The sequence below is a fragment of the Pan paniscus genome, chromosome 11 (assembly GCF_029289425.2).
Source record: "Pan paniscus chromosome 11, NHGRI_mPanPan1-v2.0_pri, whole genome shotgun sequence".
In the NCBI taxonomy this organism is placed as follows: Eukaryota; Metazoa; Chordata; class Mammalia; order Primates; family Hominidae; genus Pan; species Pan paniscus.
Genome location: NC_073260.2, coordinates 88,187,487 through 88,209,975, shown reverse-complemented (window position 1 = coordinate 88,209,975; position 22,489 = coordinate 88,187,487). Strand labels below are relative to the sequence as shown.

The following is a 22,489-nucleotide window of genomic DNA, read 5'->3' as shown; positions in this document are numbered from 1 at the left end:
TCTGTGTCTTTTCGGTCTGAAACAATGTATACTTTCCATGTATTGATTTATGACCTTGTAACTCCTGCCTCCCTAAAACTGTAATTCAACTGTAGTGGGTACATTTCCTTGGGACCTCTTGAGACTGTTTCCCAGACCATGGTCACTCATATTGTCTCAGAATAAACCTCTTTAAAATGTTTTTACAGAGTTGGGTCTTTCCATTAATACCTATGCCAGTAGTTCTCAAACCTTTACATGCTTCAGAAACACCAGACTGCTTGCTGGCCCCACTCCCCAGTCTCTAATTCAGAAAGTCTGGACCAGAGGTCCATGAACTGTCATCTCTACTATTATCCCAGGTGATGATGCTTGGATAATTTAGATTTTGAATTATCAGGCCGAGAAGTTCTTTCCCTCCTCTCCTTGTTGATTCTAGGCCAGTGGACCAACTTTTCAAAGTACCAAGTGTTGACAATTTAAAATTCATAAGATGTTGATTCAAATCTGGTACAAGTACTGTCTCTATTATTTAATAATATAGAACGTTGTACAGATATTACAGTATAGAACACTGCTACAGATTTAGGGATCAAGGGAGGTAAAAGAGGTCATAATGGGAGGAAGGAAGGAAAGGTAGGTTTTATGCTTAGCATTAAATCTGATAAAAATGAGTCTAGGAGTACACCTCTATTAACACCAAACCATTTTTATTACCAAAACATCAACAGAAGTGAAATGAACCTGAGGCAGGCATAAGAATGCATTCCATAATTCCAGATGAACAAGTCAGAAGTCATTAAAGGCTAAAGAAAAACAATTTTATATGTAATATATATCTTGGGTTTATATATCTATCAGCAAGTCTTAGAGATAATAGGAGATGCTGAGCCAGACAAACTTTTCCCAAAACAGAAACAGGTTTCAAGTTCTACTCAGTGACTACAACATGCCTCTAATGGCAACCACTAGTGAGCCCTAAGGACTTCCTTCCCAAAGCAGCAAAGAAGCAACTTGTGTGGGGAAATGGAATTTTCTCAAGAACCTGGTCCTCTTCCTAATCAGTCAGGACTACTCTTCACCTTAGATTTACAAATAAGCACAGCATGAGTTAAGAATCTTCAATTCTCCTTTAAACTCCCAGACTTTCTCTACTTGCCTTAATTATCTTTAACAAAAATGAAGTTTCTTATTCCACAATTAAGGAAAAACAGTTAAATGCAAAGGGCCCAGGAAGAGCAAACTCTCACTAAATTTTATTCATTTTAAATAAATGTGAAAACACTTAGAAATCAACACTCTATATAAGCAACTTGTTACTAAAAAATAAGACAAGATCCTTTTTTGTTTTGCAGAAGATGGATATAAGCTGGGGAAAGCAGAAAATTAAGAATTTTATATTTGGATCACACAATAGTTTACAAAATGACTTCTAACATTACCTCATTTTATTCTCCACAAGCTGAGGTTTTTATTTTTAAACTATGTCCAGATAATACGTAAAATGTGGTTTTTTGGTTGTTGAGACAGAGTCTCACTCTGTTGCCAGGCTGAAGTGCAGTGGCGCGATCTCAGCTCACTGCAACCTCCGCCTCCTGGGTTTAGGCGATTCTCCTGCCTCAGTCTACCAAGTAGCTGGGACTACAGGCGCGCACCAGCCAATTTTTGTATTTTTAGTAGAGATGGTTTCACCATGTTGGCCAAGACAGTCTTTATTTCTTGACCTCATGATCCGCCCACCTCAGCCTCCCAAAGTGCTGGGATTATAAGCATGAGCCACCACGGCCGGCCTAAATGTGTTTCTATTAGTGAAACTGAAACTTTTTAAGGCAGTTCAGTGAACATGCTGCCCTTGAACTACATAATGTACACAGTCTCATTTCACATAGGACTTTCATTTGATGTATAATTCTCATACTCCTCAGATCACAATTTTGCAATGAAATTCTGTCTCTCAACCAGACAACTAATATATTCTCCTGAAATGTTATTTTACTTGCAGATATAGAAGAAAAAAAGAGGCTCTGAATGTTGTTTTCAAAAGTTACCATAAACATGCAGAAACAAAAAAATTTTGCTCTTTGATATGAGCCAAGTTTTTTTTTTTTTAAACGGAAGACCAAAGAAAACAGTTTGATATGCAGTGGCTGCTCAGAAAGGCACTCTAGTAGTATAACGTATTGCAATCACACCATAATGAATAGTAAAATACTGTATTTTCCTATCATTGGCTATAACTGCTAGTCCACCAAAACACAGGAACCATAAATAAAGTGGCTTCCTAAGTCTAAGGAGGCCTGCATGGCTAGTATTTGAGTAACAGACTAGTGATGTTATATACTATATTTTTCACAGTTCCTAATTACACAAAACATCATTGGTTCACAAAAACTAATTTAGCTTGATGCTACAATTGTAGGTATCACTATATTTCTACCAGAGTACTAGATTCTACTCATGTATCTGTAACTATAATAATTTTAAGCTATAATTATAGATAAGAGACTAAAACAAAAAATCTAAAGTATAAACATGAAACCAGTGAAAATAGGAAAGATACTAAAACAACCTGAAATCAAGAGATCCTTTGAGAGATACCCCGCCTGGAGGTGTTCTGTAAACAGCTGAAGCTCAGAGGGTAGGAATATAAATTTAGGAGTGTTGATATATAGATCATCGTTCATGAAGCTGCAGACATAGACAAGATTGCCCCTCAAAAGTTTATGTAATGAAAACAAGGCCCAATACGGAAACCTAAGAAACACCAACATTTAATGCTGGGTACTTGATTAGCAGGAGGGTGGAGTGTGATGGAAGCCAGGCGAAGGAGGTTTCAAGGATGCAGGATGAGGGGCTGAAAAATATCCACCAGATGTATTAGGTGAGTGCAAAAATAACTGCAGTTTATGCAGTGTTGGAATTTGCCGTTTGGTATTGGAATACATTCTTAAATAAATGTGGTTATGTTATATATCATTTTAATGGGAATTTCTCACTTTATGTTCTTTGTTAATGACTTATTACTTGCTATTTATGTTTATTTTAGGCTAAGGAAATTATGTTAGACAAAAAGCAAATTCAAGCAATTTTCTTATTTTAGTTCAAGGTGGGTCATAAAGCAGCAGAGACAACTCGCAACATCAACAATGCATTTGGCCCAGGAACTGCTAACGAATATACAGTGCAGTGGTGGTTCAAGAAGTTCTGCAAAGGAGGCGAGAGCCTTGAAGATGAGGAGCATGGCTGGCCATCAGAAGTTGACAATGACCAATTGAGAGCAATCATCGAGCTGATCCTCTTACAACTACATGCGAAGTTGCCGAAGAACTCAACATGAATTGTTCTATGCTATGGTAGGTTGGCATTTGAAGCAAATTGGAAAAGTGAAAAAGCTCGGTTAAGTGGGTGCCTCATGAGCTAACCGAAAATTAAAAAAAAAAAAAAATCATTTTGAAGTGTCATCTTCTCTTATTCTACACAAGAACAAGGAACCATTTCTTGATCAGATTTTGTTATGAGACGAAAAGTGGATTTTATACGACAACCGATAACCAGCTCAGTGGGTGGACCAAGAAGTAGCTCCAAAGCACTTCCCAAAGCCAAACCTGCACCAAAAAGAGGTCACAGTCACTGTTTGGTGGTCTGCTGCTGGTCTGATCCACTACAGCCTTTTTTTTTTTTTTGGAGACAGTTTCGCTCTTGTCATCCAGGCTGGAGTGCAATGGCGCGATCTCGGCTCACAGTAACCTCCGCCTCCCGGATTCAAGTGATTCTCCTGCCTCAGCCTCCCGAGTAGCAGGGATTACAGGCATGTGCCAGCACACCCGGATAATTTTTGTATTTTTAGTAGAGATGGGATTTCACCATGTTGGCCTGGCTAGTCTTGAACTCCTGACCTCACGTGATCCACCCGCCTCAGCCTCCCAAAGTGCTGGGATTACAGGCATGAGCCACCGTGCCCAGCCACTACAGCTTTCTGAATCCCTGCAAAACCATTACATCTGAGAAGTATGCTCAGCAAATTGATGAGGTGCACCGAAAACTACAATGCCTGCAGCCAGCACTGGTCAACAGAAAGGGCCCAATTCTTCTCGTTGAATTCTTGGCACGTCGCACAACCAACGCTTCAAAAATTGAACAAATTGGGTTACAAAGTTTTGCCTCATCTGCCATACTTACCTGACCTCTCGCTGACCGACTACCACTTCTTCAAGCATCTCGACAACCAACTTTTTTGCTGGGAAAAGCCTTCTACAACCAGCAGGATGCAGAAAATACTTTCCAAGAGTACGTCCAATCCCGAAGCAGTGATTTTTATGCTACCAGAATAAACAAACTTATTTATCGTTGGTAAAAATGTGTTGATTGTAATGGTTCCCATATTGAGTAATAAAGATGTGTTTGGGCCTAACTACGATGATTTAAAATTCACGGTCTGAAACCAGAATTACCTTTGCACCAATCTAATACCAACACAGAGGTCTCTGACAGAGCTATTTCTTTCTAATAGGATTTGCTATCTCTTATGGCATATTTCTCCCCTTATGACAATTTTTGGAAAAGTTTTTCCCCCTTTTCTTCAATAATCTTCCATATGAATTTAAAAATAATTCTGAAAGCTCTAAAAACAAAATTCTGCTGATATTTTGGCTTGAAATTTCATTAAGTCTACAAATTTGCTAGAATATAGATATTTTCACAATAATTTTGTCTTTCAGAAACCTGGCATATTTCTCTATGTGTATAGCTTTTCAAATTTTCATTCACCTAATTTAACTTTAGTAAATTTGTTAGAGGCGTTTGAACCAGAGTGCCTCCATACTAAACAGTGGCTTGGTAAAATAAGACTGAGACCTGCTGGGCTGCATTCCCAGCAAGTTAGGCATTCTGAGTCACAGGATGAGATAGGAGGTCAGCACAAGATACAAGACCTTCCTGATATTAACAGGTTGCAGTAAAGAAGCCGGCTAAAACCCACCAAAACCAAGATGGTGATGACAATGACCTCTGGTCATCCTCACTGCTACACTCCCACCAGAACCATGACAGTTTACAAATGTCATGGCAATGTCAGGAAGTTACCCAATATGGTCTATTTTTATTTTTTGAGAGGTAGTCTTGCTCTGTTGCCCAGGCTGGAGTGCAGTGGCACAATCTCAGCTCACTGCAACCTCTGCCTCCCGGATTCAAGCGATTCTTGTGTCTCAGCCTCTTGAGTAGCTGGGACCACAGGTGCGCACCACCACGCCTGGTTAATTTTTGTATTTTTAGTAGAGATGGGGTTTCACCATGTTGGCCAGGCTGGTCTCGAACTCCTGACCTCAAGTGATCCACCTGCCTCGGCCCCCCAAATTGCTGGGATTACAGGTGTGAGCCACCGTGTGGGAGCCCCTATCTTGTCTATAAATGAGGCATGAATAATCCACCCCGTGTTTAACACATAATCAAGAAATAACCATAAAAATGGGCAACCAGAAGGCCTTAGGGCTGCTCTCCTTTACTTTCTTAATAAACTTGCTTTCACTTTATGGATTCACCTCAAATTCTTTCTAGCACAAGATCTAAGAACCCTCTCCTGGGGTCTGGATCAGGACCCCTTTCTGTTAACAAATTTACAAAATAAAAGCTATAACATAGCAGTCATTAAGATACCACAAACACCCCTAAAATTAATGGTTGTGCCAGATATAAAATTATTTCACCATGTACTTAATTACCTTTTGAAAACTTACTATCTTCAATCACAACCATTGAATCCACTGATAGTAAAGACATGGCTAATTTTAAAACTTTAAGACAGGGGTTGACAGCAAAGAGACATCAGGGAATTTTGGGGGGTGTTTTATTATTCATTGTGGTGGTGACTCCACATCTGTATGCATTTGTCAAACTCACAAACCTATATGCTAAAAAAGTAAATTTTATGTTAAGTATACCTTAATTTAAAAATGTTTAAAATATTGTATGAAGCACTTTAAGATTCTAATTTTAAATATGGGTTTTTATAGAGATGCAAATGAGCCTACACTTACACCTCTTCTGTGGGCAATGAGTACACAAAGCCATCATTTTCACAGAAACATTAAAATACCAACCAAATGTGCACCGGGAAGCACATACAAAATATTACTGGAAGTACTGCTTGTAATAGCATTAAAAAACAAAAAAAAAAAACAGGAAACTACCCAAATGTCAAGCAAAAAGAAAGGAGACAAGCTGCAGTATAGTCATATAATAGGAAACTAAAAACAATAAAATAAATCAAGTATACAGGCAGATACACTAGTAGGGATGAATTTTTTAAGAAGTAGACAAAGTGTGACATCATTTATACTAACTTCAGAAACAAGCAAAATTAAACAGTATAATATCAAGGGATATTTTATATGGTAAACCATACAGAAAAACAAAAGGATACTGAAGAGAGATGTACGTGAGGCACAAGTATGGGATATAACATGGAGGGTCATATGGGGGCTTCAAAAGTGTTGGTAATGGCTGGTTTCTTATACTAGATGGTCTTATTATTATATAGATGTCCGCTTTACATTTTCTAAATTGCATATATGAAATATTTCACAAATATTATTTCACAAAGCATGTAAAATTTAAAAGAAAACCCTGGATTTTGGGCAATTAAAAAGAAGTCTTGACTAGGAGCAATACAAAACAAGCAAATATGAGAAGCAAAATGTAGAAGTTTGTAATAAACAAGGACAATGACAGAACTGATAAATAATAGATATGACTGACAAAAAAAAAAGCTCAAAAACAAGATAACTTTTTTTGTTCAAAAAGACTGGTGGTAGAAACAACAGTAAGAATCCAGGAAGTGTAGCAACACATTTTTTCTCCCATATGGCCACTTGACTAGCCACACACCCAACTCCTCATGCTTGGTGTGGGGGCGGGGGGGGGGGGGGGGTGGAAATCAATCAATTAACTTCTTTACTCCTAGAGAAGGTTGATGTCCTCAGAAAAGACAGGAGTTTAAAGGAAGCAGAGAGGGTGCCTTAGAAAAAAATGAAAACACAGGCAAATCTGTTTAAAACAGATTATTCTAAAAAGAAGGAAAAGTAGAAAGAATTGGGAGAGAAGGTACTTGAGGAGAAAGCCAATAAGAAAGCATAACACATTAAGGGAATAATTTTGTGACACTAGATGGCTGGGTAGGTTTTTCTTTGCATGTGGTAACTAAGTTTTTAAGGATAAGAAGCATAACTGGAACTGACAAATTACACCCTTTTTTAAAAGATATCAACTAGCTGAAGGTATCAGTATCTCAAAAGGGTTGTGAGAAAGATCTACTTTGCTTCATGTCGAACAGTGGTAGGGCAGTTTCTGGGCAAAAAAAACTTCTAGATCCCCCTGCACCCCCGCCCCAAAGTTCATTGAGGGCTTTGTTCTAAGGTTCAAGGAAAATAAGGCTTAAGTTAAATTAAAACTATTTAAATAAAAATTTAACAACAATACATTTCATCTTTCTGCAACACTCAAATGCAATTGGCTCTAACTTTGTTTTGTTTTCACAACATGAGTTTAAATCTACTGCAATTGGCAGCTACTCTCTGAAATTAAAGTTTATATTGAGTTATTGTTTGAAAACACAAAGGGAGTATGGAGAAAAGTATCCCAAAAAAAAAACAAACCCTTTTTATTGGTGGCAGTATTAAGGGTATTAAGTCCATTTCTTCCACAAATACATAGTAGACAAGATACAGCTAAAGTTAGATTGGAGCCCCTTCTCTGCCAAATAACTACATATGTGATTAGACACCTCACTGAGCTTTTCTTAGCCTGTTTCCACATCTTAAAAACCATCAATGACTAGTTTATTGTGAGGGCTAAAAACAAAAAGAGTTAATACATGCAAAGCAGAGAACCTGGCACAAATTCCAAGAAGGAATACCAGACTGAAGAGCCCTAGATCACCTATCCCTCCAAATTTTGTATCTCCAACTTTATGTGTCACAAGCATTTCACTTTCATACAAACAGAAAATGAGCTGGCTCTTATTCAAAAGTCCCAGCCTTGATGATCAATTATTTCACTACCTCAGGTTTATACACATTGGCCTGCAATCCTACCACTCAGAGGCAATTGTGTAACCTAACTTTTGTGGTAACAGCGATACTGACTTCCACTACTAAAACATGCTTCTCTAGGAATATGGATTGAAAGTTTGGTAGCCAATGATTTCTACGGGCAGATTCCAGTAATCTTGTTAATAACCTAATGAGTTTCAATCCATTTACACACCTTACTTTCGAGTTTTCATTTTATATTTTAAAAAAATTTTTTAACTCACGTTTACCCACAGGTAAAAGAAGACAAGTAACCATGTTTACCATGTTTTCTCTCAGAAATGTATGTTACTATCGAACTCTGGGTGCCAAGCAAGTAACTAGTGAACATCTTACATGCTTTCATTTTTCCTTTCCTACACAACTTCATATATTCTACACTATCTTCTACTTTCCTACAGAACTTGACCTATTAGGACAAGTGATTTAAGACCAAAAGATCAAAACACAAGAATATTAAGTAGTCAAATAATTAACAGTAGCTGAGTAGCTCAAGAAGACAAACATTAGTCAGAAAAGCTGGCTGAAAAAATATTAAAGTCCTCTAAGAAGAATACTTATTTCCACATACAACAGAAAACAAGGAGACGATATTGGGCATTTTGTTTCAAGCCTTCCTAGAAACACTGTAGAATGTGACTTTCAGCCCTATGTAGGGAAAGGGTAAATATATAAGAACCTGGAAGAAAGCTTTGAAGTGAGCATCCTCTTGAACGGTAGTGTTCTGATCACTTGGGAGGAGAGGGAACAGGCTCTGAAGTCTCACCCTTTCACAAATCACCTTGTTAGGATGGCCAGGTAGAGATGCTGAATTGGCCCCGGGAGATATCTGGGAAAAAGAGGAAGAAAAGGATAGTTCATGGCTAGCTGCACCAATGTGGAGAATCATGCCTATGAAGGATAGTCTGGATTTTCTAGGTATTTGATGATTCTGCTAGCGAAGACAGGAAAGAAATTAAAAATTAATTTTAAACATCAAAACGTAAAGATGGCAAAGGTTGCCTCTGGCAATGGATCTCTCTTACAAAAACTGTTGGAGGCAAAACAGCATAGCCCAAGAACACCACGTCCTTCCTGTTTCGCAAATACCTATTGGTAACTTTTTCTGTTGGTGTTAATTCCGAGATCCTAAAGGACAGACTTCATGCTAAGAAAACCCAAGGTAAAATTACATATCTTAAGTACAGAAAGGTTAAGTGTTTGCCTGGACCAAGATTAATACTTTTTCTCATTCTGTTTTTTAGTTAACCTTCCAAATAATCATGCAAAGGAAAATGACAGATTTAACAATATTTGTGGCAAATTTTCTATAGCAATCATATGTTTGACTGCAGAAATCTCAGCTCTATTCAACACAAACCTAATGACCTTCCTAAGGAATAAAGGACACAATCATAAGCACAAAAGTAAATGACTGCCACATTTCAAATGCTTGATTTGGCCAATGCAGTGGTCACACCTGTAATCCCAGCACTTTGGTATGCCAAGGTGGGAGGATCGCCCCAGTTATCTACAAAAATTAAAAAACAAAAATAAATGTTTGACTTGATTATGGGTTAATCCTCTTAAATTCATATGTAAATATACTTACTCTGTAACATTAAAAAAAAATCATGAACATAATGTGTTCCACTGTGCTGTGACAGTGAATTCTTCTTGGGGGGCTAAGGCTTGTGGTCCCTTCTTGTACCTACACTAAAAGTTACATACTTTAACATGGTCTTCTTTTTAGAGTTTCATTGCCTCATTCATTCACTCAATCCTACATTTAAGCATCTATTTGGTGACAGGCATTAAACCAAAAACAAAGGCATCGTTTCCTACTTTTTTTTTTTTTTTTTTTGAGATGGAGTCTCGCTGTCGCCCAGGCTGGAGTGCAGGGTGCGATCTCGGCTCACTGCAGGCTCCACCCCCTGGGGTTCACGCCATTCTCCTGCCTCAGCCTGCGGAGTAGCTGGGACTACAGGCGCCCGCCACCCCGCCTGGCTAATTTTTTGTATTTTTAGTAGAGACGGGGTTTCACCGTGTTAGCCAGGATGGTCTCGATCTCCTGACCTCGTGATCCGTCCGCCTTGGCCTCCCAAAGTGCTGGGATTACAGGCGTGAGCCACCGCGCCCGGCCCGTTTCCTACTTTCAAAAAGTATATGCTATAAGAAAGAAACAAAAGTAAATCACTGCAGGATGTATTATGGTAACGCTAGGCACTAGGTGCTATGGAGAAGTAGCTGCCAAGAGACAGCAGTGTAGCCAGGAAACTGCAAAACATTTAGTATGGCTAGATAGTAAGGAAGCAGCCAGAAACTGATCATAAAATGAAATGCTATTAATATCCCTGCTGTTATTAATACCCTTACCTTCCTTAGCCTTTTTATAGTATTTTGTTTCTGGTTTGCTATGGACCTGGTAAACAGATAACTGTGCCCACTGGTAAGAGTAAAAATACTTCCAAAGACTTACCTAGAAGTAAAAAACAAAGCACTTGAAAGCAGAAACTTTAGAATTCATTAGTTTTCTGTACAGAATGTTCTGATCTCTATACTACAAACACGAATGTGCTATCCTTTACCATTACGCAGAAGTATGCATTGCTGAATCAAGGCGTATTTACTGACTGACTCCTACAAGCCAAGAATTACATTAGGAATATAGAGACAGGCCAAATGCAGTGGCTCACACTTGTAATCTCAACCCTTTGGGAGGCCCTGGTGAGAGAAGAGCTTGAGTACAGGAGCTCAAGACTAGCCTGGACAACATAGAGAAAACCCCATCTCTACCCAAAAAAATAAGTAAATAAATAAAAATTTAAAAAATTAAATTAGTGTGGCATGGTGGCACACTCCTGTAGTCTTAGCTACTCAGGAGGCTAAGGCAGGAGCTTCACTCGAGCCCAGTAGTTTGAGGTTACAGTGAGCTATGACTGCAATACTATACTCCAGCCTGGTCAACATGGTGAGACAATTTCTAAAAATAAGTAAGTATTTGTTAATCTAATAAGATATAAAAACATGGGCCCTACCCTCAAGAAGCTTATTCTAACAATTTTTGAAACCCAGATGCAAGCAGCCAACTGTAACATAATATTTAAAGGCCATAAAACAGGGAAAAATTAGGAGTAAGAGTTCTGAATTAATGTGAAGGTAAGAGTTAAGATTTCATAGAAAAAGGAGTATTTCACATTCCTGACTCAATCTAAGGAGGGCTTTTGCCACTCTCTCAAAATGGTTTGCTTCTTTATGTAGGAATCTTTTTGCATCCTCTTAAGCTTTTCATTTGCTCATTATGTATCCTTTGTAGCGTGTTATCCTAAGGCCATCCTGCCTTCAACTATCATGCCCAAAGCAGTCTTACAAAATTGCTAGTACAAGTAGCTGGCTGGGAAAAGACAAATCAAGGTTATGTTTCTTCTCCTTCATTCCTTGTTCCTTTGAAATCTTAAGATCTTGGTCATAGACAAATGAAAAACTGGCCAACCTGGTCCCTGTGGCCATAATTTTCAAGCATATCCTTTCCTACTCACAACAGTTTCCTTTGATCAGAGGCTCCATTTGTCTTAAAAAGGATGGACCAATATAATGGAGAAAAGCTTTATTCAAAATAAGTCTGGGACAAAACCATAGATGGGCTTGATTAAAATGAGGTACAATTTTATTTTACTACTAGGTAAAATAAAATCACACACACACGTGTGTGTGTGTGTGTGTGTGTGTGTGTATGGGGCAGGCAGTCCCATACATAGGTTGCCCAAGATTACCTCTGGTGTCCATCTCCTGTGCAACCCCCTTCCCCATGTGCGCAGGCAGGGCTGTGAATGTGATGTATTTCATTCCCATTATTAGGTTAAATCATATGACAAAGGAGGAAAGACGTTCAGATGTAATGAAGATTCCAAGTAAGGTGAATTCAAGTTAAAGACAGTTTATCCTGGGTGAGCCTGGGCATGACTTAATCAGAGAAAGCAGAACTGAGTCCTTCCCAAGAGATTCTCTTGCCAATTCTTCAGACTAAGATGTTGTGAGAAGGCATGCGAAAGGTACCATGCGGCAGGGGCTTGAGGGCAGCTTCTAGGAGCTGAAAGCAGTCACCAGTTGACGGCCAGCAAGAAAATGGGGGACCTCAGTCCTATAATCACAAGAACCACATTCTACCAATGAACTTGGAAGGAGACACGGATGAAATCACAGCTCTGGGCCGGGTACAGTGGCTCACGCCTGTAATCCCAGCATTTTGGGAGGCCGAGGCGGGCAGATCACAAGGTCAAGAGATAGAGACCAACCTGGCCAACATGATGAAACCCCATCTCTACTAAAAATACAAAAATTAGCTGGGCATGGTGGCGCACACCTGTAGTCCCAGCTACTTGGGAGGCTGAGGCAGGAGAATCACTTGAATCCGGGAGGTGGAGGTTGCAGTGAGCCAAGATCGCGCCATTGCACTCCAGCCTGGCGACAGAGCAAGACTGTCTCAAAAAAAAAAAAAAAAGAAAAGAAAAGAAAGAAATCACAGCTCCTGCAAGGTAAGACCCTGGACAGGGGGCCCAGCAGCTAACCCCATACCAGGACTCCTGATTCATGGAAATTGTGAGGAAATATTTGTGTTTTAAACAAATAAATTTGTAGTAATTTGTTACAGAAAACACAATGTGTATGTATATAACTTGAATAAAAATTATTGTACCACAGTGGAAAAGTTTCTTCTCCAGAATTTTGGCTACACTGATTTGATTACAAAAGATATAAAAATTAACACATTTTTATTTAAGCAGTATAGCAGGTTTTAAAGCCTCAATCTGGTAACAGCTAGCTTCATGCCAGAAACTGAACTGGGCTCTCCCATCTTTATACACTGAACATCAGGTTTAACAGACTTGCTTAAAGTCACATACCTCAGAAATATCAAAACCATAATCTGAACTCAAGTCTATCGAATTCTAAGGTTCATACTCAACCCACAAAACCACCTTCTACTTTAACATTCTTTTTTATAATCTAGTTTGATTAGTAAGTATCAACTATTCCACCAGCCCTATTTAAAGCCATTTTTAGTACTTAAAAATAAACTTGTTTCCTGAAAACTGATATAATTTTTCTCTAGGCCGGCAACTTTTCAGCATTACAGATTTGCTAACTCTGGCTTTCTCCCAGAATGCAACCTGTATTTAAAAAGTCCTGCCAAGGAAAAACATCCTGAGACCACATTAAGTCTGCAACTCCCAAAACTTATCATGTTTAATGTCTATTTCCATATAATCATATGACTAATTCATTAAGCATAACTAAGAAAACCCTATTTCACAAAACTAAAGTTTACAGAAAACAGTTTAACCTTTTAAGCATCAACACTACTATTTTAGGACATCCTTTGTTTAATCTGGCCATTCTGTGTTTTGGTAACATAACCAACAATTTAACTTTTCTTGGAGACTTGCAGGCATTATTAGTAATTATCGCACTAAAATTAGCACTTAGGACAAGACACTGTCCCAAAACATTTAAAATTGCTTCTGACAACAGCATCCTTCTTCGTTCATTTCCTTTTTTTTTTTTTTTCCTCCAGTAAAAGTGAGAGAGAGGATACAGGTACATGACTTCTAAGCCAGTATGACATAACATACTTCTACAAAATATGGTGTTCACAAAGGCCCACAGAGCATTCTTCAGCATACCAACTGGTCGGTCAAAAGCACTAAAATCACAGCCTAATATAAAAGACGAAAACAAAACATTAGATGAGGAGTCAGGTGCTTAGTGTCACTTCTAGCTACAAGTCTGGTTATCTGCAAAATAAAGTCAAATCCAAAACTCCAAATATTCTCACCACTTCCATGATGGCAACTGTTAATCTCTTGGAAGTAATTAGGTAGATTTTATTAATAATTTAAAAAACATGTTTGAATCTCTAATATTTAAACTGACAAATTATCAGGTTATATACCAAAATGAGAAAAGCCATATGCATGAATATGGTCACCACAGCACAATAATAGCGACAATTTAAAGGTAACTAGAAGCAACCTAAATGTTTAACAAATATTTGCTAAGTAAAATTACGGTACACTTGCTTGAACTATGCAGCCATTAAAAAGTAGCAACCAGAAACACTACTACTTGGGGGAGGGGAAAATTATTTAAATGCTATGATCATAAGGTAGGGTTATATATAAACAGGACTTCATAAATTCAAGAAAAAAGTTACCTTGGAATATTAGGAAGAAAAACAGAGAACTCCCTATAAAGATTAAATAGAGCAGCCAAATCAATGAGGTGACTTGAGCATACACTCAGGAGAACATGTATAAGCTCCATGTCCTGTTCAGCACAATGTCACTAACACCTAGAAGAGTACATGGCACATAGCAGGCATTCAACTATTTATTAAAAGAATAATCTTCCAAACTGTAAGCAAATGATGTAACAGCCTGCCTTTCTGATTTGTGTAACAAGTTTCTTAGAAAACTGGTTGGCAATGAGACAAGCTAAAAGCTTTGATCAAGGAAGAGATCTGATGCACTCACCTGCAGGTTACCATTAAATGAAGTCAGTGGTTGCCCAGTAAGTCCACCCCATCCTACTGAGGCAGAATAAATCACTGAGCTACTGATGCATGCTGTGCTCCTTGCTAGGATTTTTTTTTTCCCTGTTCTGAGAATAAACTAGACCTAAATGTCACCTTTCCTTTGAGAAGAGTTCTATCACTGGGCCTAAAACAAATCTGTTTCCTTGGCTTTTGTTTTCTGGGAGCAGAGTTCTCTGAAAGGATTTTGACAGTGTGGAGCAGGGGTACTCAAAGTCCCAGATGGCATTCTTCAAAGCTGGTCCAGGAGAGAACACTGCAAACAGGAATGGGACTGTGCACGCTTAGAGTTATGCAAAAGGCAGGCCTGGATGGGCACAGGGATCTTTGGGGGACGACAGAAATGTTCAAAATGTAACCAAAAAAATCTAATTGAATGGAGTGAATTTTATGGTATATAAAACATAACTCGATAAAGCTTCTTTAAAAAAAAAATCGAGAGCCTGGTTCTGGAAAACTGAGGTCCAAACACTGGGTAGAACTGACCCTCTGAGATGTTACTACCCTTTGAGATCCAAGACAAAATTTCTAAGTCATTCATCTCTAAGCTTCAACAATTCTCATACACAAATGACACATGAAAAAGACTGAAAGGAATAAAAAAATAAAATCATTCTATCACTACACAATGGTCACAATTTGCTTTTTATATATATGTGTATAGGTGTGTGGGTATATACACATATACATATATATGTGTATATACGTATATACATATACATATATACGTATATACACATATACATATATGTGTATATACATATATACATATACGTATATACGTATATACACATATACATATATATGTGTATATACGTATATGTGTGTGTGTGTGTGTGTATATATATATATATTTTTTTTTTTTTGAGACAGAGCTTTGCTCTTGTTGCCCAGGATGGAGTGCAGTGGCGCAATCCTGACTCGCACAATCCTGACTCACTGCAGTCTTCACCTCCTGGGTTCAAGCAATTCTCCTGCTTCAGCCTCCAGAGTAGCGGATTACAGGTGCTGGTCACCACACCTGACTAATTTTTTGTATTTTTAGTAGAGACAGGATTTCATCATATTATTGGCTGGTTTCAAACTCCTGACCTCAGGTGATCCACCAACCTCGGCCTCCCAAAGTGCTGGGATTACAGGCGTGAGCCACCATGCCTGACCTAAAAAATAGTTTTGAAAAGCTAATAGGCAGTATTAGGAGAAGCCATTCAAGGACTGGTACTATGTGGGTGAGGATGTTCATTACTGCCCAGCACCGGGACAATCATTTCTAAACAGAAATTATGGTTCCCACTCTTGAGTTAGGCAAACAAACAGGACCCATCTCTTTCTGAGAGCATAGCGGAAATAGGGTGTGTGAAAATAGCCTAAGGCTCCCCTACTTCCTTTCCCCAGTCCACAATCCCATAAGGTGATGAAAAAGAAGGAAAAGGGAAAAGAAAACAGATGCAACTAAAGAAATCCTCTATCCATTACACAGAGAATGCAGAAATAAAGGGTAGGAAAAATAAGAGTTACATATTTTAAATAAACTTTTCTTTCCTTCCCTTCCAAAATCTAGATTTGCCTACACAAAGATTTTTCTCCCCTCAAAGAAGTATGTCTAAAATCGTTTTACTTAGGTTGGTTACCACAAAGAATTACACAGATGTGAAAAAATATCTAGACCACAAAAGTCCAAACCAATAAAAAATTTTATACACTCTCTCCCTCTCCCTCTCTCCAAACACACACACGGCGCACACACATAATTACTTACACAATAATTGTGGGTTTTATAATAGTTGGAAAAAAGAGGTATGATTGAGTTATAATTTTATTAAATAACAATCATAATTCAAATAATTATTGCTTGCCTGCCGTATGCTGGATGCTCTGACTACAAAATGGGAAAAAGAAACAGTCCTTACCCTTAAAGCGACTCAGTCTAGTGAGGGACAATTAATAACAGGAACTACAAGAAGATAATAGGGCTCCATAACCTAGATAGAAGTAAGAGGTAAAAAGTTCAGATCCTTAAAAAAGGGAAAGATCTAAGGCAGGCACGCTCCATGGCAAACACCTGTAGCCCTAGTTACTCAGGAGGCCAAGAAAGGAGGATCACCTGGGCCCAGAAGTTCGAGTCCAGAAGGGACAACATAGCAAAACCCGTTTCTGGAAAAACTAAAATTAAAAAAAATTTTTTTTAATGAAAGATGTAAGAGTTGGGAAGAGATTGTGTACATGACCCCTCTTCTTCATCTGTTTATTCTAAATTTCTCTCATTAATTTACTATATAGAGTTCAAGTATTAATGCTTTATCTCCTCTAGATAACGTATTAATTAACGTTTGCTGATGAACTAGACAAGAACTATACTGTTCAAATCCATGTTTACAATCTGTTCGCTCTTTCCAGAGAAAAGGCTGTGAGTTAAGTAGAGTAAAATGGAAGTGAAAACTGTCTGACATGTTTTCTTAGCAGGAAAACCAAAACAAACACAACGCAACAATCAAGACTAATTAAGAACTACCTTTCCAGCAAGATGAATTACAAAATGGTGGTGGCCTAAACCAAACTAGAGGTAGTACAGAGAAATAGGTGGAATAAACTAGAAGACATAATCTTGACCAATAATCTTTCCATATTGAGCAAGTACCTAATCATTTCAGAAACTTTTATCATAAGAATTTCTCACCCATACTTTCCACTCACAGCCTCAAAAAAAGAAAGTGAGCACAAACAGAAACAGCCTAAGAATGTAACATGAATTAACTAAAAGCCTCATCCAATGCTGTCGGCAGAGAGACAACAGATCTACACTCTACATTATGATGCTAACAGATTCAGTTATGTCTGACTATGCCATCTTGTTTACTCTTCATCAAAAATTAGGTTATTTCAGTAGAGAAAATTCTCCTCAATATTCACCCAGAGTAATATTTGACAATTTAACTATAAAAACAAGATGCGCATGTAAAGCCCAACAAGTATGGAAATACGAACTACCTTCTAGAATCACAGACGAAGTCAGAGGTGGAAAACCCACAGATTATTTAAGTCCAACTTTTTTTATATTTTACAGATGAGAGCCTGAGGCCCACATGACGAGTCTGTGGCAGAACTTATTCAACTATAGGCGCTAAGGCCTTCAAATCTCTTAGAAATAAGTCTTACAGAAATATCATAAAAATCAACTTAAAATTGAATGAACAATGAATGATTAGCAGGTTTGCAAAAGGTGAAATATACCATATTATAAATAATTATAATATATATTATATAATACCATATTATAAATAAATATATTATAAATATATATTTATAAACCCCAGAGAAAGGGGTATCTGAAGTGACACAATTCCCAGGTAAACTTCCAGTCAGATTTCATCTTTTTATTCCAAGTGTGTCCCAGCTTCCCACACCTGATCTGACATCTATATGTATGTGGTTTCGTATTATCTCTACAAAAGTTCTATTTCTTCCATTAGACGGTGTTCCCTGAAGATAGGAACAATTTTACTTCGATTCCAACTGTCCCTATAAAAGGGAATTTTTTTTAAAGCCTACATACAAGGTTTGTTTGCTATTGAAAAAAATTTATGGTAAATGTTCAAGTATAACAGCACTCGCAATCAAGGCCAAACAGAATACAGCAGACTTGCAACTCTAAGGTAACAATTGTATTATGAGCTTTGTATACATTTAAGTTTTCATACGTTAAGTCCACCGCTTAAGAAAAAAGAAATGGCAATTCATATAATGGTGGCGATAATTACCTGTGTGTTTCTACTTACGGTAGAATTAGCATACCCAACTTTTACTGAATAATAGCATACATCATTTTTGCAACACAAAGAAAAATACTTTACCTTACAAGCCATACAGACGTAAACAAAAACTTTATTTCTTTTTGGACCTCAATACCCTGAAATACTCCCGTTTCAAAAACCAACCTCTCTCACGCTTCAACCCTGAAAGGAAGAACTTGCATCCCCTGAGAACAAAACGCAGCCTGTGCAGAAACCCACGGAAGCAGAAGGACGCCAGAGGACCCTTTCGACCGGGTTCCGCGTTCTCCTGGGTGACATCATTTCACCTGCGTCTCGGCAAAAAGGGAGGGAGCGAGAGAGCGAGGCCATCTGCCGGGCAGCGGGCCGGCGGCTCCGCGAGCTGAGACCGCGCCTCCTCGCCACCGCGGGAACAAAGAGCGCCGGGCGGCCGAGGCAAACCTTAGCCCAAGACTCGGGCGCGGCCCCGCAGGCTCTCAACGGCCCGCAGCCCGTCCCGCCCTCGCGCTGCAGCCAACGGCCGCGGCAGCCAGTACCTGCGAGGGGAGGCTCCGCCCTGCCGGGCAGCTCCCGCGGATCCTCGCTGGGCCGCCGCCTCCTATTGTGACTGCTCGCCCAGCCCGCGGCCAGCTCGCCAGATCCGCCGTCCGCGGGCCTCCTCACCCCCGGAACCCCGGCTCCCACTGAGGCACTGTCACTGCGCTTCCTTCCTCCCGGCACCATCACACGGGCCGCGCCAGGAAACGACGGCTACACGCCCAGAGACGACAGAGTCGCCTAACGCCTCGGAGGCTCCATCCTCTCCGCCCCCACGCCCCAACCGACCGGGCCTCGGCCCCGTCCCGCAACACCGCACCAGGGGCCCGGCCCGGCCCGGCCCGGCCCCGCCCCTCCCCGCCCCGCCGCACCCCGCCTCACCCCGCCTCACCCCGCCTCACCCCGCCTCACCCCGCCTCGGCGATCACAGACCCGGGCTCGCTGTGCGCCGGCGCACTGGCCTCCGCTGCGCGCGCAGGCAACTCCCCTCGCCGCTAGGCCGCGACACGCGCGGCCCTCCCACTTCTTGGGTCCGGGTCGCCCGTCCCACCCCGTCCCCTCGCCAGCACAAACCTAGCGAGCCCAGCGCGCCAGACCACCGGAGCGCTCCTCCCTTTTCCCCTAGGCTCCGCACCGCGCGCCGAACCCCCTTTGTTTCCACCCCGAGGGGGAAGGGGGCGGGGCGGGGCGGGGCTGGGCTGCGCGCGGCCCGGCGCACGACTCGGACTAGTTCCGGCAACAGAGCTCCGCGCGCAGCACCACTGCGCAGCCCCGCCCCAGCCCGCCCCCCGCTGCCCTGCGGACCGCAGGGCCCTGTTACAATTCCTACAAATTTTCTCTTAGTAAATTGTTGCTACTGTTCCGTGCCTCCTACCTACAAAACTCCGCAATCAAACAGTAACTAACCTCACGTAGTTCTTACAGCATAAATGCATTCACGTGGCCCGAAAAGTAAGAATTTTTATTGCAGTACACAAAGGTGTCTCTCAATGCAGCAAGCAAACAGGTTCGAACCCAACTTGTCCGAGGCTTCCTTAAGTGTGACAGTTGTTCAGATGTCGCTTGGGGAGGGGAAATAAGAACAAAGATTGAAGCCGGCTTGGCTCCTGTCCTGATAATCACGATACAAGAGAGGAAATAAAAATTTCCACAAAAGCACAATCCATACAAGGAAAAAATAGTAAAGTGGTATCAGAGTTAAGGAGAGAGGGCAGTCAAGAGGACATCATGGAAGGGGTGGACTTTTTAAAGCAGAAATTAGATGTTTCCCGCAAGGATGGTGATCATATTTTAGGGTGGTAGAGTAAAATTATTAAGGACCAGTCAACAGAAAACTCGGGTTCTCAGGTTCTAGTTCTTTTGGCATTACTTAAACCAGTCTCTCTTTCCCTCTCTGGGCCTCAGCTGCAACCAGTAGAAAATGGGGGAAATCAGACTAAATGTTGTTTCAGGACCTTCTGGACCTTGGACATTCTCTTTATGAACAACACTATATGGTAATTATTTATGTACACTTGTCTCCCATATCAGACTGAGCACCCAGACTCTGTTGGGACTGTGTAAACTAAACCCAAGGCCCAAGCCTAGTGCCAGAAACACAAGAGAAGGTGTTTAGCAACTGCTGAATCAAAGTTCCAGCAATAACATCATAGGTTTTGGAATTCCAGGACAAACAAAGAGAAGCTGGAAAGAGGTATTAGGTCCCTATGAACATATCCACCCCAAACCCATACTCGAATTATGTAACCCAGTTAACCAGCTGGCTGGCTCTCTCCCAAAGCAGCCAGTTTGGAGATGATCACATCTAAACTTTTTTTTTTTTTTTTTCACTTCAAGGTAAAGTGCCAACTTTACCTTGGATAAACCTTTAAGTTTATCCAATGTATCCTATTTTCTATCCTCTGTATCCCTCACAAATCGCAATCTACTGTGGATTCGCCTTCCAATTACAGATCTTCCACCAGAATCTAAGCTTAAAAAAAAAAAAAAAAAAAAAATCCTCCCTACAGAACGCAGACCACCCTGAAGTAGCTTTTCCTCCAAGCTTGGATAGGACTATGTGAAGAGAGGGCAAAGGGGAGAAGAACATCAGGAAAGGAAAGGGAAGTTACATTTGGGAGCTATCTAACTGTAAGAGAGGCAGATTCCTCAAGTGCTGAACTCAGCAGCAAAAATCCATTACAGTCCTCCAGCATTCCTCACCTCTAAGCTTCAGCGAATCCCCCTGAGCTTCAGCCAACCTTTTGTGAGGCAAGCTTCCTGAAACCTCTGAAATGGTTACGATCTTCAACAATGCTGTCACAACCCCAGGTTGGATAGTTTTAAATTTCTTCTTCTTTTTTTATTTTTTTTGTATTTTGAGACACGGTGCTCTGTCGCCCAGGCTGGAGTGCAATGGCTGGATCACATCTCACTGCAGTCTCAAACTCCTGAGCTCAGGCAATCCAGGCTAAATTTTTAATTTTCTGTAGAGACAGGTCTCACTATGTTGCCCAGGCTGGTCTCTAACTCCTGGGCTCAAGCAGTCCTCCCATATTGGCCTCCCAGAATGCTGGGATTACAGGTGTGAACTACCATGCACAGCCTCTAATTTATTTCTTAACCAGAAAATCTTAAGCCATGCAAGTAAACACCCAAAGAGCAGGCAGGCTTTTAAAGTGGTGGGCCACCTTTGACACCTAATGTGGCAGGGGCTAAATTTATACCAGAGCAGTCACTTAACTACAGTCAAGCTAAAATTTTATTTGGTGTCTGTCCGCAAAGGTGGAAAGTCCCACTGCAGAACTAATAGAACTTTCTGCAATGACAAAAATATTCTGCATCTGCCCCATCGAAAAGGCTGCCACTAGCTAGCGACATGTAGCTACTGAGCACTTGAAATGTGGCTAGTCCAATTAATGAATTGTCCAGGATCAGTTTTTAAAGCCACACAGGGCTACGGGACAGTACAGCATTTGTAAGAAAAGGTGCTTTTGGCAAGAGCTTTTTGAGAATTCTGACTCTGAGGCTGCCCTTTAAAAAACTAGTTTTCTTGACAAAAGTGAAAATTGTGAATGACTACTGTTATTCCACAGCTACCCAAGTCATTTGAGTCCCTTCAATTTTAAAATAAAAATATATCAAAACATTGCTTACTGAACAGGAAAATGCTGAAGTTCCTTCAGATGGTTCTGGTAGTTATTCAATGAGATTGTTTACTCTGGTGTTCTGCCATTCTAATACATGGGAATAACAGCAGCCACTATACAAAAACTGCATAGGATTTTAGAACTGATCACCTAGTGAACAAATTCAGCCTATTCTTCAATGCTAAATCTCACCCACTTTTCACCTTTTAAAGAATGTGACTCTACAAATTCTCTTTTATACCATCATGTTTTTCTCTTTATTGGATTATTCCTAACAGAACACAAAAACACACCATTAATTTCTCCCATCTTTAAATCTTTATAGTTAATGGTTTCAGGTTTGTGTTTCTAGTTGCTGTTATTATCCTGTTTAAGAAATATTTCCCTTCACATGGGTCATAAAGACATTTACCTATATTA

At 40.1% G+C, this 22,489-nt stretch overlaps 1 protein-coding gene across 17 annotated transcripts in view; it reads right to left on the bottom strand.

Annotated features, from left to right (window-relative positions):
- Positions 1-22,489, bottom strand: part of RNF38 (ring finger protein 38) — a 150,647-nt gene that overhangs the window by 44,052 nt on the left and 84,106 nt on the right. For 3 of the 17 annotated variants that reach the window (XM_055092038.2, XM_034967425.3, XM_055092041.1), the window contains exon 3: positions 8,743-8,892. The exons of 4 other annotated variants lie outside the window; for them this stretch is intronic. In XM_055092038.2, coding sequence (XP_054948013.1) covers positions 8,743-8,892 — 150 coding nt within the window. Of the gene's footprint in view, positions 1-8,742; positions 8,893-18,569; positions 18,818-18,940; positions 19,288-19,352; positions 19,460-19,514; positions 19,638-22,489 lie in introns of those variants that run through there. 10 more of the 17 variants (XM_055092039.2, XM_034967426.3, XM_063594393.1 and 7 more) reach the window with 9 other exon arrangements.